This window comes from Pristiophorus japonicus, chromosome 12 (genome assembly GCF_044704955.1).
Source record: "Pristiophorus japonicus isolate sPriJap1 chromosome 12, sPriJap1.hap1, whole genome shotgun sequence".
In the NCBI taxonomy this organism is placed as follows: Eukaryota; Metazoa; Chordata; class Chondrichthyes; family Pristiophoridae; genus Pristiophorus; species Pristiophorus japonicus.
In genome coordinates this window covers 79,631,808-79,644,209 of record NC_091988.1, presented here as the reverse complement: position 1 = coordinate 79,644,209, position 12,402 = coordinate 79,631,808, and the positions used below count along the sequence as shown (strand labels likewise).

The window sequence follows — 12,402 nt, the reverse complement described above, 5'->3', positions numbered from 1 at the left end:
GGATCGGGATTTGCGGGTGCGGTATCGCAGTGGTTATGTTACTGGACTAGTAATCCAGAGGCCTGGACTGATGATCCAGAGACAAGAGTTCAAATCCCACCATGGCAGCTTGAAAAGTTAAATTCAGTTAATAAATAAATCTGGAATAAAGAAACATGCATCAGTGATGGTGACAATATAACTACCAGATTGTCGTAAAAACCCATCTGGTTCACTTATGTTCTTTAGGTAAGGAAATCTGCCGTCCTTACCCGGTCTGGCCTCTGTGACTTCAGACCCACAGCAGTGCCCTCTGAAATGACCTAGCTAGCTACTCAGTTAAGGACAATTTGGGACGGACAATAAATGCTGGCCTTGTGAGCGATGCCCACATCATGTGAATTTAAAATAAAATTGTGGCTGATGCTGGCATCTGCTGGTCATCTCTAGTTACCCTGAGAAAGTGGTGGTGGGCCTTCACGAATCCATGCAGTCCCAAGATTGTGCTGGGTAGGGAATTCCAGGCCATTGACCCAGCGACGATGAAGCAATGGTTGTACATGTCCAGGTTATTATCATGTGGGACTTGGAGAGGGAGAACCTTAGAAAGTGTTCCCATGACTTTGACACTCCTGTCTCTTCTCGGTGGTAGGGCCTCCCAGCCCGGCGGTCCCTATCAAACCAGGTGTAGGGAGTTACAGCAGTGCATCCTATAGATAGTACATACCGCAATCACAGTTTAGAAGAATGAGAAGTGATCTCATTGAAACACATAAGATTCCAAGAGGGCTTGACGGGGTAGATGTGGAGAGGCTGTTTCCTTTGGCTGGAGAGTCTAGAACCTAAGGGTCACAGTCTCAGGACAAGGGGTCGGCCGTTTAGGACTGAGATGAGAAGGAGTTTCTTCCCTCAGAGGATTATGAATCTTTAGAATTCTCTACCCCAGAGTGGATGCTCAGTCATTAGGTATATTCAAGGCTGCGATTGATAGATATTTGGGCACTAGAGGAATTAGATGATATGGGGATCGGGCGGGAAGGTGGAGTTAAGGTCGCAGATCAGCCGTGGTCTTATTGAATGACTCGAGGAACTGTATGGCAGTGGGATTGACTCGTAGATGCAGAGAGGATGTTTCCCTCGTGGGGGAATCTAGAACTAGGGGCATCGTTTCAGAATAAGAGGTAGCCCATTTAAAACGGAAATGAGGAGGAATTTCTTCTCTCTGAGGGTTGTGAATCTTTGGAATTCTCTACCCTAGAGAGCAGTGGAGGCTGGGTCATTGAATATATTTAAAGTGGAGATAGACAGATTTTTGAATGATAAGGGAGTCGAGAGTTATGGGGAGCGGGCAGGGAAGTGGAGTTGAGGCCAAGATCAGATCAGCCATGATCTTATTGAATGACGGAACAGGCTCGAGGGGCCAAATGGCCTACTCCTATTTATTATGTTCTTATGTTCAAGCTGCCCTGCCGTCGATCTTTTCACTTAACGCAGGGAGCTGGTGAAGGGGTTCCTGTGTCTGCCGATGAAAAGCTGCACTGTCTCTAACCCAAACCATAAATGTGAAACTTGAGATCAGCTGCACTATTTTAGATGCTGAAGCTGGGGACTTGAATTTTGCCTTCACCATGCCGCACTTGCACTTACGAGACGCCTTGCGACACGCCTGACAGTATTGAAATTTGTGGTTAAGGAATTGTACTCCTCTCTTAAAACTCTTGCAGCTGCTGTGAGCGCTTTGGCGAAGTTTGGAGCCCAGAATGATGACATGTTCCCCAGTGTAAGCGTGCTGCTGAAGAGGTAAGGTGCACAGTTCAGTATCATGTTATCTATCCAGTGTAAACATAGTGCTACAGAGTAGGTACACAGTGCAAGTCACTCTGTTCAGTATAGTGTAAGGCCGTCAAACAGATGGTGCAAATCGAGAGAGAGAGAGGACGTGTTTTTGAATCATTGAAATTTACAGCACAGAAGGAGGTCATTCGGCCCATCGTGTCCATGCCAGCCGACAATGAGCTATGCAGTCTAATCCCACTTTCCAGCTCTTGGTCCGTAGCCCTGTAGGTTACTTCAAGTGCACATACTTTTTGAACGTGGTGCGGGTTTCTGCCTCTACTCCTTTCAGGCAGTGAATTCCAGACCCCACCACCCTCCTGGGTGAAGAAATTTCCCCTCAAATCCCCTCTAAACCTCCTACCAATTACTTTAAATCTATGCCTCCTGGCTGTTGTAAGTATACTTCTAATTGAATGGTGGAACTTGCTCTATGGGCTGAATGACCTACTCCTGTCCCTATGTCGGGTGTACTGTCCTATTAACTCTCCTGGTATAATTTTACCTACTGCATACAAGCATATTGTTACAGAGGGCAGGTGCGCTGTCCAGTATACATTTTACTGATCCCTGAAGATAGTGGAATATTTATATCATGTTCAAAAACTCAAGCATCAGCTTCACAGATATTTAAAGCTCTGATGAAAGTGTTTCTATTTAACCGTGATTTGGTTCTTATATTCCCTTGGCTCCGTCCTATTCTCCGGTGGCTTGCGATGTGGCTGACTATTCAGAATAAAATGTGTGGAGCTCAGCTTGTTATAAATAGAAACACGGGTGTCTTTAGGCACGTGCTGGAGAGGAGGGGAGATTATAGAGATTTGCTCTTCACAGTTTCTCATCCGTTAGCAGAGAGGGAACGATTTTGTAGTAGGAAGGAAAAAAAGTCAGCCAGAGTTCTCAGTCCTGGTTGCTATCCACTGAGCTCTGCTAGCAAGTGTAAGTGTGGGCATCAGTTGAGCACAGGGTTCAGCTCAATTGTAAAAAGAAAGAAAAAGCAAGGAGTAGCATTTACATCGCGTCTTTCATGACCTCAGGACATCCCAAAGCACTTTACAGCCAATGAAGTACTGTTGAAGTGTAGTCACTGTTGTAATGTAGGAAACGCTGCAGCCAATTTGCACACAGCAAGCTCTCACAAACAGCAATGAAATAAATGATTATAGGTATATAATAGGTATTTGTTGAAAGCTAAATATTGGCCAAAATACTGGGAGAACTCACTGCTCTTCTTCGAATAGTGGCATGGGATTTTTTAAGACCACCTGAGAGGGCAGACGGTTTAACGCCTCAGTACAGCACTTAAATATCACCCTAGATTATGAGCTCGTCCAGAGTGGGACTTGAACCCACGATCTTCTGACTCAGAGGCGAGAGTGCTACCCCACTCCTGTGTTTGTAGTGTCCTTCGTGGCCATAATCTCACTGTTGACACACACTGTCCAGGCGCTCGGATTAGAAATGATCACTCGGGCAAATTACTGGATGATGAGCAAGTGCCATTGAACAGTACGGCAGCAAGTGTCTGTGTATTTGGGAACAGGGTGGGTGGTGGTGGGGTGGGGGGAAGAATTCGCACCAGATTTTTTTAAAGATATATTCCGTTTGCTGTTTAATGAGTTGCTTAAATAAAAGTGTAGAGGGAAGTACTTTCTTTTTAACATTATTGTACAAAATTCTCCCATAAAAATAATCTTGCTTTTTTAAAAAAAAAACAGTTAAAACCTAGGCTGGTACTCCAATGCCACACTGCGGAGTACTGCAATGTCTGCAGTGTTTTCTTTTGGATGAGACGTTAAACCAAGGCCCTGTCTGCCCTCTCGGGTGGATGTAAAATATCCCGTGCCCCATGGCACTATTCGTGGAAGAGCAGGTGCATTTTCCCCGTTGTCCTGACTAACATTTATCCCTCAACCAACACTTAAAAAACCCAGATTATCTGGCCATTTATCTCATTGTTTTTTGGGGGCTCTTGCGGTGTGTAAATTGGCTGCTGTGTTTCCTACATTACAACAGTGACCTCACTTCAAAAGTCCCACATTGGCTGAAAAGCGCTTTGGGACATCCCGAGGTCATGAAAGGTGCAATGTAGAAAGACAGACTTGCATCTTTATATAACGCCTTTCACGACCACCAGATGTTTCAAAGCGCTTTACAGCCAATGAAGTACTTTTGGAGTGCAGTCACTGTTGTAATGTGGGAAGCGTGGCAGCCAATTTGTGCAGAGCAAGCTCCCAGAAACAGCACTGTAGTAATGACCAGATAATCTGTTTTTGTTATGTTGGTTGAGGCATGAATATTGGCCCCAGGACATCGAGGATAACTCCTCTGCTCTTCTTCAAAATAGTGCCATAGGATTCTTTCTGCCCATCTGAGAGGGCAGACGAGGCTTCGGTTTAAAGTCTCATCCGAAAGATGGCACCTCCGACAGTGCAGCACTCCCTCAGCACTGCACTGAGTGTCCGCCGAGATGTATGTGCTCAAGTCCCTGGAGTGGGACTTCAACCCACAACCTTCTGACTGAGGCGAGTGTGCTAGCCACTGAGCCACGGCTGACACTGCCATAGAAATGACATAGCTGACATATAAATGTAAGTCTTATTTTGTTTCCTCAAATTCATAAGGACCTGCCATATTGGGTCTCCCGGCTATTGGGTTGCTACGCCGACAGCAAAGTGTCTTGGAGCTGCTCCATCAAAATTAGTGGGGGCCACAACCTTGTGTCAGCCCAAGAGCTGATGTAGTGTTATCTAACCCCGGGGAAAGCATGCAACCAGCTGCTGCCCGAGACTTTACTTCCCCTGTAAGGCCGTCAAACAGACGGTGCAAATAGTGAAGGTGACATACATTTTAAAATCTGTAGGCTTAAATGCATTTGTTAAATTAGAATTGGGTTTAACTATGTCTATTTACTGTGGGGAATTTGCCGATATAACAACAGTGACTACACTTCAAAGTAATTCATTGGCCGTGAGGTGCTTTGGGATGTCCCAAAGGCTTATAAATACAAGTCTGTTTGTTCTCTCAATAAAGCCCTGATTCTGTGAGCATTACTGATTTATTTTAAATCGGGGGAGGTTGAAATTCTGCATGCTATTTAAGTGTTCTGCTTTGTAGATTGGTCTTAAATTTCACTCTCTGCCATTTTAATGAAATAATTGTTTTCAATTATATGTCAGGAAATATTTAAAAAGGCTTAATGACTGTGTTAAGCAAGTGCTGGTGGCAGTTTTGCACAAGTGTGTTGATCAGTGTGCTAAAATAGTATTCGGCAGAAGTTCAACCCAGAAGAATCAGACTTGGGACTTCCCAACATCGTTATAATTCGGTTAAAAGTCTTAATGGCTCAATTTTGAAAAGGTAAATCTATCATAGACAGCAATGGAAATTGGGATTAATATGGGGAGATTTGGCACGGTGTTACATACACACGGAGATTGTTAGGATCTGCAGGGATCAGCCAGCACCTGCTATGTCTGTACCTCAGGGATACCGTGCTGTTTCCCATCTACAATGTGGGCTTCTGATCTGTGGTGTTGCAGATTAGAGGCTAGGCACTTTCTGGCAAGGAGGCAGAGAGAATCATTGTAAGGAAAGGGTTCATTCTTTATATTAACGTCAGCTTTTAAATGATTGCATAGACTTATATAGGATATACAGCACAGAAACTGGCCATTCGGCCCAACCAGTCCATGGTCCACTCGAGCCTCCTATCCTTTCTCACCTAACTCTAGCAACATGACGCTCTCTGCTCTCTTCCCTTCTCCCTCATGTTTATCTAGCTTCCATTTAAATGCATCCATACTAGTCGCCTCAACTACTCCATGTGGTAGCGAGTTCCACATTCCCACCACTGTCTGGATAAAGAATGTTTCTCCTGAATTCCCTGTTGGATTTCTTGGAGACTATCTTGTATTGCTGGCCTCTTGGTTTGCTCTGTCCACAAGAGGAAACATTCTCTATCCGCTCTATCAAAACCTTTCATAATTTTAAAGACCTCTATTAGGTCACCCCTCAGCCTTCTCTTTTCAAGAGAAAAGAGACCCAGCCTGTTCATCCTTTCCTGATAGCTGTACCCTCGCATTTCTGGTATCATCCTTGTAAATCTGTTCTGCACCCTCTCCAGTGCCTCTATATCCTTTTTATAATATGGCGACCAGAACTGTACAAAGCACTCTGTGTGGTCTAACCAAGGTTCGATACAGGTTTAGCATAACTTCCCTACTGTTCAATTCTAACCCTAGTGAGTTTCTGTTAGCACGAAACTAGAGAAACAAGACTCATCCTTCTTAGAGCAGAGAAGGTTAAGGGGAGATTTGATAGAGGTGTTCAAAATCTTAAAGCCCTTATTAAATAAGGGCAAACAGTTTCCAGTAGCAGAAGGATCGGTAACCACTGGGCACAGATTTAAGGTGATTGGCAAAAGAACCAGAGGCAACATGAGGAAATGTTTTTTTACGCAGCGAGTGGTTATGATCTGAACAGCTCTGCCTGAAAGGATGGTGGAAGCAGATTCAATAACAACTTTCAAAAGGGAATTGGATAAATACTTGAAGGGGGGAAATTTGGTGGGGATATGCATAAAGAGCAGGGGGAGTGGAACTAATTGGATGGCTCTTTCAAAGAGCTGGCACAGGCACTATTGGCTGAATGGCCTCCTTCTGTGCTGTATGATTCTGTGATGTTCAGTTAATAACACGGGTTCCAGTCAGATAGTGTTTTAGCTGATAAGGAGATTCGGCAGACTATCCATGTTCGCTCAGCCTCAAGAGCTCCATAGACTCCCCAAAGTCTTTCCACCACCTACAAGGCACAAGTCAGGAGTGTGACGGAATACTCTCCACTTACCTGGATGAGTGCAGCTCCAACAACACTCAAGAAGCTCGACACCATCCAGGACAAAGCCCATTTGATTGGCATCCCATCCACCACCTTAAACATTCACGCCTTCCACCACCGGCGCACTGTGGCTGCAGTGTGTACCATCTACAAGATGCTCTGCAGCAACTCGCCAAGGCTTCTTCGACAGCACCTCCCAAACCTGCGACCTCTACCATCTAGAAGAACAAGGGCAGCAGGTGCATGGGAACACCATCACCTCCAAGTTTCCCTCCAAGTCACACACCATCCTGACTTGGAAGTATATTGCCGTTCCTTCATCGTCACTGGGTCAAAATCCTGGAACTCCCTAACAATCAAAGGTGACGTAAGAAAAAGCCGTGATCTTGTTGGGTGATGGAGCAGGCTCGAGGGGCTAGATGGCCTACTCCTGTTCCTGGTTCTTATGTTCTTATGTTCTTATTAATGTTGGGGAAGTCCAGAACCAGGGGTCACAGTCTAAGGATAAGGGGTAAGCCATTTAGGACCGAGATGAGGAGAAACCTCTTCACCCGGAGAGTGGTGAACCTGTGGAATTCTCTACCACAGAAAGTTGTTGAGGCCAAATCACTAAATATATTCAAAAAGGAGTTAGATGTAGTCCTTACTACTAGGGGGATCAAGGGGTATGGCGAGAAAGCAGGAATGGGGTACTGAAGTTGCATGTTCAGCCATGAACTCATTGAATGGCGGTGCAGGCTCGAAGGGCCGAATGGCCTACTCCTGCACCTATTTTCTATGTTTCTATTTCTATGCAACAAGTGGTTAAGATTCGGAATGCACTGCCGGCAAGGGTGGTGGAGGCAGACTCAATTTTATTTTTCAAAAGGGAGTTGGATAAGTATTTGAAGGGGAAAAAAATTGCAGGGCTACAGGGAAAGGGCAGGGGAGTGGGACTAGCTGAGAATCGGCACGGAATCGACAGGCCAAATGGCCATCTTCTGTGCTGTAACTATTTTATGATTCTATAACAGCACAATGGGAGTACCTGCACCTCACAGACTGCAGCGATTCAAGAAGGCGGTTTGTCACCACCTTCTCGAGGGCAATTGGGGATGGGCAATAAATGCTGGCCTTGCCAGCGATGCTCACATCCCATGAATGAATTTTAAAAATGTCTCGCAGTTGTGAGATAATTGACAGGTTAATGATGCCAGCCATTCGAGAAGTTAAAATTTCAATGGCTTGGACTGCTGACTCTTTCCGAGAACATGGGTTTGAGTCCTGTAACTGTCTCCACTCGACTGACTTGGTTGACAGTTCAGTCAAGGCAAAGGCTTTGGGAGTGATTCTGGTTACAATTGAAGTTATTGCAGCTAATTGGATGAGGGAATGTGAAAACATGTGGATTCTCCCTTTGGCAGAGTGAAAGATTTAAAATATGGATGTTAGAACAAGTTCTTTAGAATTCAGTATGGCCTGATCAGCCATTAACCCCTCGAGCTTGAGAACTATGACCTGCGAATTCTCCAGTAACTTGTACCAGAAGTGTGCTAAATATATGTGATGTATTATTAATAAGTCATCTTTGTATGCTTAATTCCAGCGAAAGCCAATAAATGCCTTTGAAGCTGTGATGAGAGGGGTATCCTATGAGGAGAGATTGATTAGAATGGGCATATATTCTTTGGAGTTTCGGAGAATGAGAGGTGATCTCATTGAAATGTATAAAATTCTTAGAGGGCTTGACAGGATAGATGCTGAGAGGCTGTTTCCCCTGGCTGGGGAGTCGAGAACTAGGGTGTGTAGTCTCAGGATAAGGGGTCAGCTATTTCGGATTGAGATGAGGAGGAATTTCTTCACTCAGATGGTTGTGAATCTTTGGAATTCTCTACACCAGCTCAATAGATTTTTGGATATTAAGGGAACCAAGGGATAGGGCGGGAAAGTGGAATTGAGGTAGAAGATCAGCCATGATCTCATTGAAAGGCAGAGCAGGCTCAAGGGGCCAAATGGCCTACTCGGTTTCTTATGCTCTTGTGTTCTTAAACATTTTTAAGTAACAATATCTATTCCTGAACACCATCGCAGACTGGTCTTGCCTTCGATTAGTTGCTAGGTGCCAACCGTCTCTGCTGGGGTAGTGACATAGGATTTGACTGGGGTAACTCGCAGGTTCTGTGTTCCTTTGCACATCTTAGGATTGCTGTTTGTTAGAGCTTTGTTCACTTTGAATAAAGGGGCTGAAATGATGTTCGCAATCAAAGCAGTAGGGAATTTACATAGAAAAGGACATTTTATTCAAAATCCCTTGCTATTGGATAGTGCAAAAAAATATATATTTATCAAAATTTTGAGTGACTTTGTGTTTTGGGGGGGGAAAAGTGTAATGTTTTTATTGTCTCCACCTATGTGTGATGCCACTAAGGGGGAGGGGGAAATACCTGAGCAATTGTAACTATGGTTTCAGACTGACCTGGGAGCCACCTGAACTCTGGAAGGTAATAACCAGGACAAGACGGCCATGAACCAGCTCTGGGGCTGCTCTGACGTTACATGCCCTCATTGCTTGCATTAGAACTGCCTCTGTTAGCATTAGGATTTCAACTCTGGATGTATTCCTGGAGGTTTCATCACATGACCTCCTTGCCTCCAATGTCCCCGCCCCCACGCTCCCGCTATTGGATGCCCAGTACGTACGTCCGTCCTCACGGTGCACCGACTTCCCACGGCCAATCGGAAAGCGAAAAGATTCCTCATCACCCAATTGGATGATTCTTGACTCTCAGACAAACAGCCGTTTTTCCCCATCTCCAATATTTTTAGAACGAATGAACAGAAAAGTTTAAAGAGAATGTTAAAAAAATGTAAAAAAATGCGCACAATATTATTTGAATGCCCCGATGTTTTCTCCTGGGCTGCTTCCTGGAGATTAATCTTCAGTTCCTGGAGACTTCATTCTAATCTCAATTCTAAATCACCATTCTAAAAGGTGTCAGCTGTGACTCAGTGACTGGCACTCTTGACTCTGGGTTGGACGGTTGTGGGTTCAAGTCCCACTCTGAGAATTGAGCACACAAATCTAGGCTGACACTCCAGTGCAGTGCTGAGGGAGCGCTGCACTGTCGGAGGTGCCTTCTTTCGGATGAGACGCTAAACCGAGGCCCCGTTTGCGCGCTCAAGTGGACGTAAAAGATCCCATGGCACTATTTCGAAGAAGAGCAGGGGCGTTATTCCCTGTGTTCTGGCCAATATTTATCCCTCAATCAACATCACTAAAACAGATTATCTGGTCATTATCACATTGTTGGTGCTGGGAGCTTGCTGTGTGAAAATTGGCAGCCCGGTTTCCTACATTGCAACAGTGACTACACTTCAAACAGTACATCATTGGCTGACTTTGGGACGTCCTGAGGTTGAGAGGGGTGCCATATAAATGCAAGTCCTTCTTTCTAACCCTGGACGGTTGGCAACCCTAGTTAGGGGGTTAACCTCCAGCTTCTCTGCTGGTGGAATCAGGGACCAGTCTATCAGCAAGGAGGCCTGATCCGGTTCCACTGTAGCTGAAAATTTAGTTATATTTTCTTTCAATGAGAAAAAATGACCCAAACTTACTCCTTCCTGTCTCACTGGTTCAGGTCTTGAACCTGGGGATCTGGACCTTTGTATAAAATTCTCTACAGTTGCTAAGGGTAAATAATCGTAAGATATGAAATAAAACAATTGCAATTAAGGTTTTTATGCTGTGTGCGTTTATTCTCATGACAAGGGGCTCTCGGCCAATCCAAGGTCATAACCCCAACCTCTTGTTCCTCAGAAGCATCAGGGAAAGTTTCTCGTCCAGATTATTAAATGGGGGGATAGTCAATACTGAGGAGGACTACAACAAATTACAGGAAGACATTAAACTTGCAGAATGGGCATATAATTTACAAATAAAATTCAACACAGTTAAATAAGAGGTATTACATTTTGGTGGGAAGAATGGTGAGATCATTACTTGGAGGGTATGAGTTTGGGTGGGATGGAGGAACAAAGAGATCTTGGAGTACAAATACACAAATCATTAAAAGTAGTGACACAAGGCCATAAAAATAGTAAACCAGGCATTAGGGTTTATTTCTAGAGTGATAGAATTGAAAAGTAGCGAAATTATGCTAAACTTGTATCGAACCTTGGTTAGACCACACTTGGAGTACTGTGTACAGTTCTGAACATAACATAAGAAATAGGAGCAGGAGTAGACCAATTGGCCCCTCGAGTCTGCTCCGCCATTTAATAAGATCATGGACTCAGCTCCACTTGCCTGCTCTCCATAACCATTTATTCTCAACGCTCAGAAATCTGTCTATCTCCGCCTTAAATATATTCAATGACCCAACCTCCACAGCTCTCTGGGGCAGAGAATTCCATAGATTTACAACCCTCTGAGAGAAGAAATTCCTCCTCATCTCAGTTTTAAATGGGTGGCCCCTTATTCTGAGATTATGTCCTCTAGTTTTAGTTTCCCCTATAAGTGGAAATATTCTCTCTGCATCCACCTTGTCGAGCCCCCTCATTATCTTATATGTTTCAAAAGATCACCTCTTATTCTTCTGAACTCCAATGAGTACAGGCCCAACCTACTCAACCTATCATCATAAGTCAAACTCCTCAACTCTGGAATCAACCTAGTGAATCTTCTCTGAACAGCCTCCAATGCAAGTATATCCTTCCTTAAATACAGAGACCAAAACTGTACGCAGTACTCTAGGTGTGGCCTCACCAATACCCTCTACAGTTGTAGCAGGACTTCTCTGATTTTATACCCTATCCCCCTTGCAATAAAGGCCAACATTTAACATTTGCCTTCCTGATTACTTGCTGTACCTGCATACTAACTTTTTGTGTTTTATACACAAGTGCTCCCAGGTCCCTCTGTACTGCAGCACTTTGCAATCTTTCTCTATTTAAATTATAATTTGCTTTTCTATTTTTCTGCCAAAATGGATAACCTCACATTTTCCCACATTATACTCCATCTGCCAAATGTTGCCCACAGATTTTGCAGATTTTTTGTGTACTCACAATTTGCTTTCCCACCATCTTTGTATCATCAGCAAACTTGGCTACATTACACTTGATCTCTTCATCCAAGTCATTAATATAGATTGTAAATAGTTGAGAACCCAGCACTGATCCCTGCGGCACCCCACTAGTCACTGCTTGCCAACCAGAAAATTACCCCTTTATCCCAACTCTCTTGTTTTCTGTTAGTTAGACAATCCTCTATCCATGCTAATATATTACCCCAACCCCGTGAACTTTTATCTTGTGCAGTAACCTTTTATGTGGCACTATGTCAAATGACCTCTGGAAATCGAAATACACCACATCCACTGGTTCCCCCTTATCCACCCTGCTCGTTACATCCTCAAAGAACTCCAGAAAATTTGTCAAACATGATTTTCCTTTCACAAAACCATGCTGACTCTGCTAGATTGAATTATGCTTTTCCAAATGTCCTGCTACTGCTTGCTTAATAATGAACTCCAGCATTTTCCCAACGACAGATGTTATTAGGCTAACTGGTCTATAGTTTCCTTCTTTCTGTTTGCCTCCTTTCTGGTCGCCATATTATAAAAAGATTATAGAGGCACTGGAGAGGATGCAGAGAAGATTTACAAGGTTACTAAAAATGCGAGGGTACACCTATCAGAAAAGGATGAACAGGCTGGGTCTCTTTGCTCTTGAAAAGAGAAGGCTGAGGGGTGACCTAATCGAGATCTTTAA

General features: G+C 44.1%; 1 protein-coding gene across 1 annotated transcript in view; it reads left to right on the top strand.

The window, feature by feature from the left end:
* Positions 1-12,402, top strand: part of LOC139277351 (coatomer subunit gamma-1) — a 78,562-nt gene that overhangs the window by 52,855 nt on the left and 13,305 nt on the right. Inside the window, exon 15 of the mRNA XM_070895710.1 lies at positions 1,704-1,779. Within this exon, the coding sequence (XP_070751811.1) occupies positions 1,704-1,779 (76 nt within the window). The remainder of the gene's footprint in view (positions 1-1,703; positions 1,780-12,402) is intronic.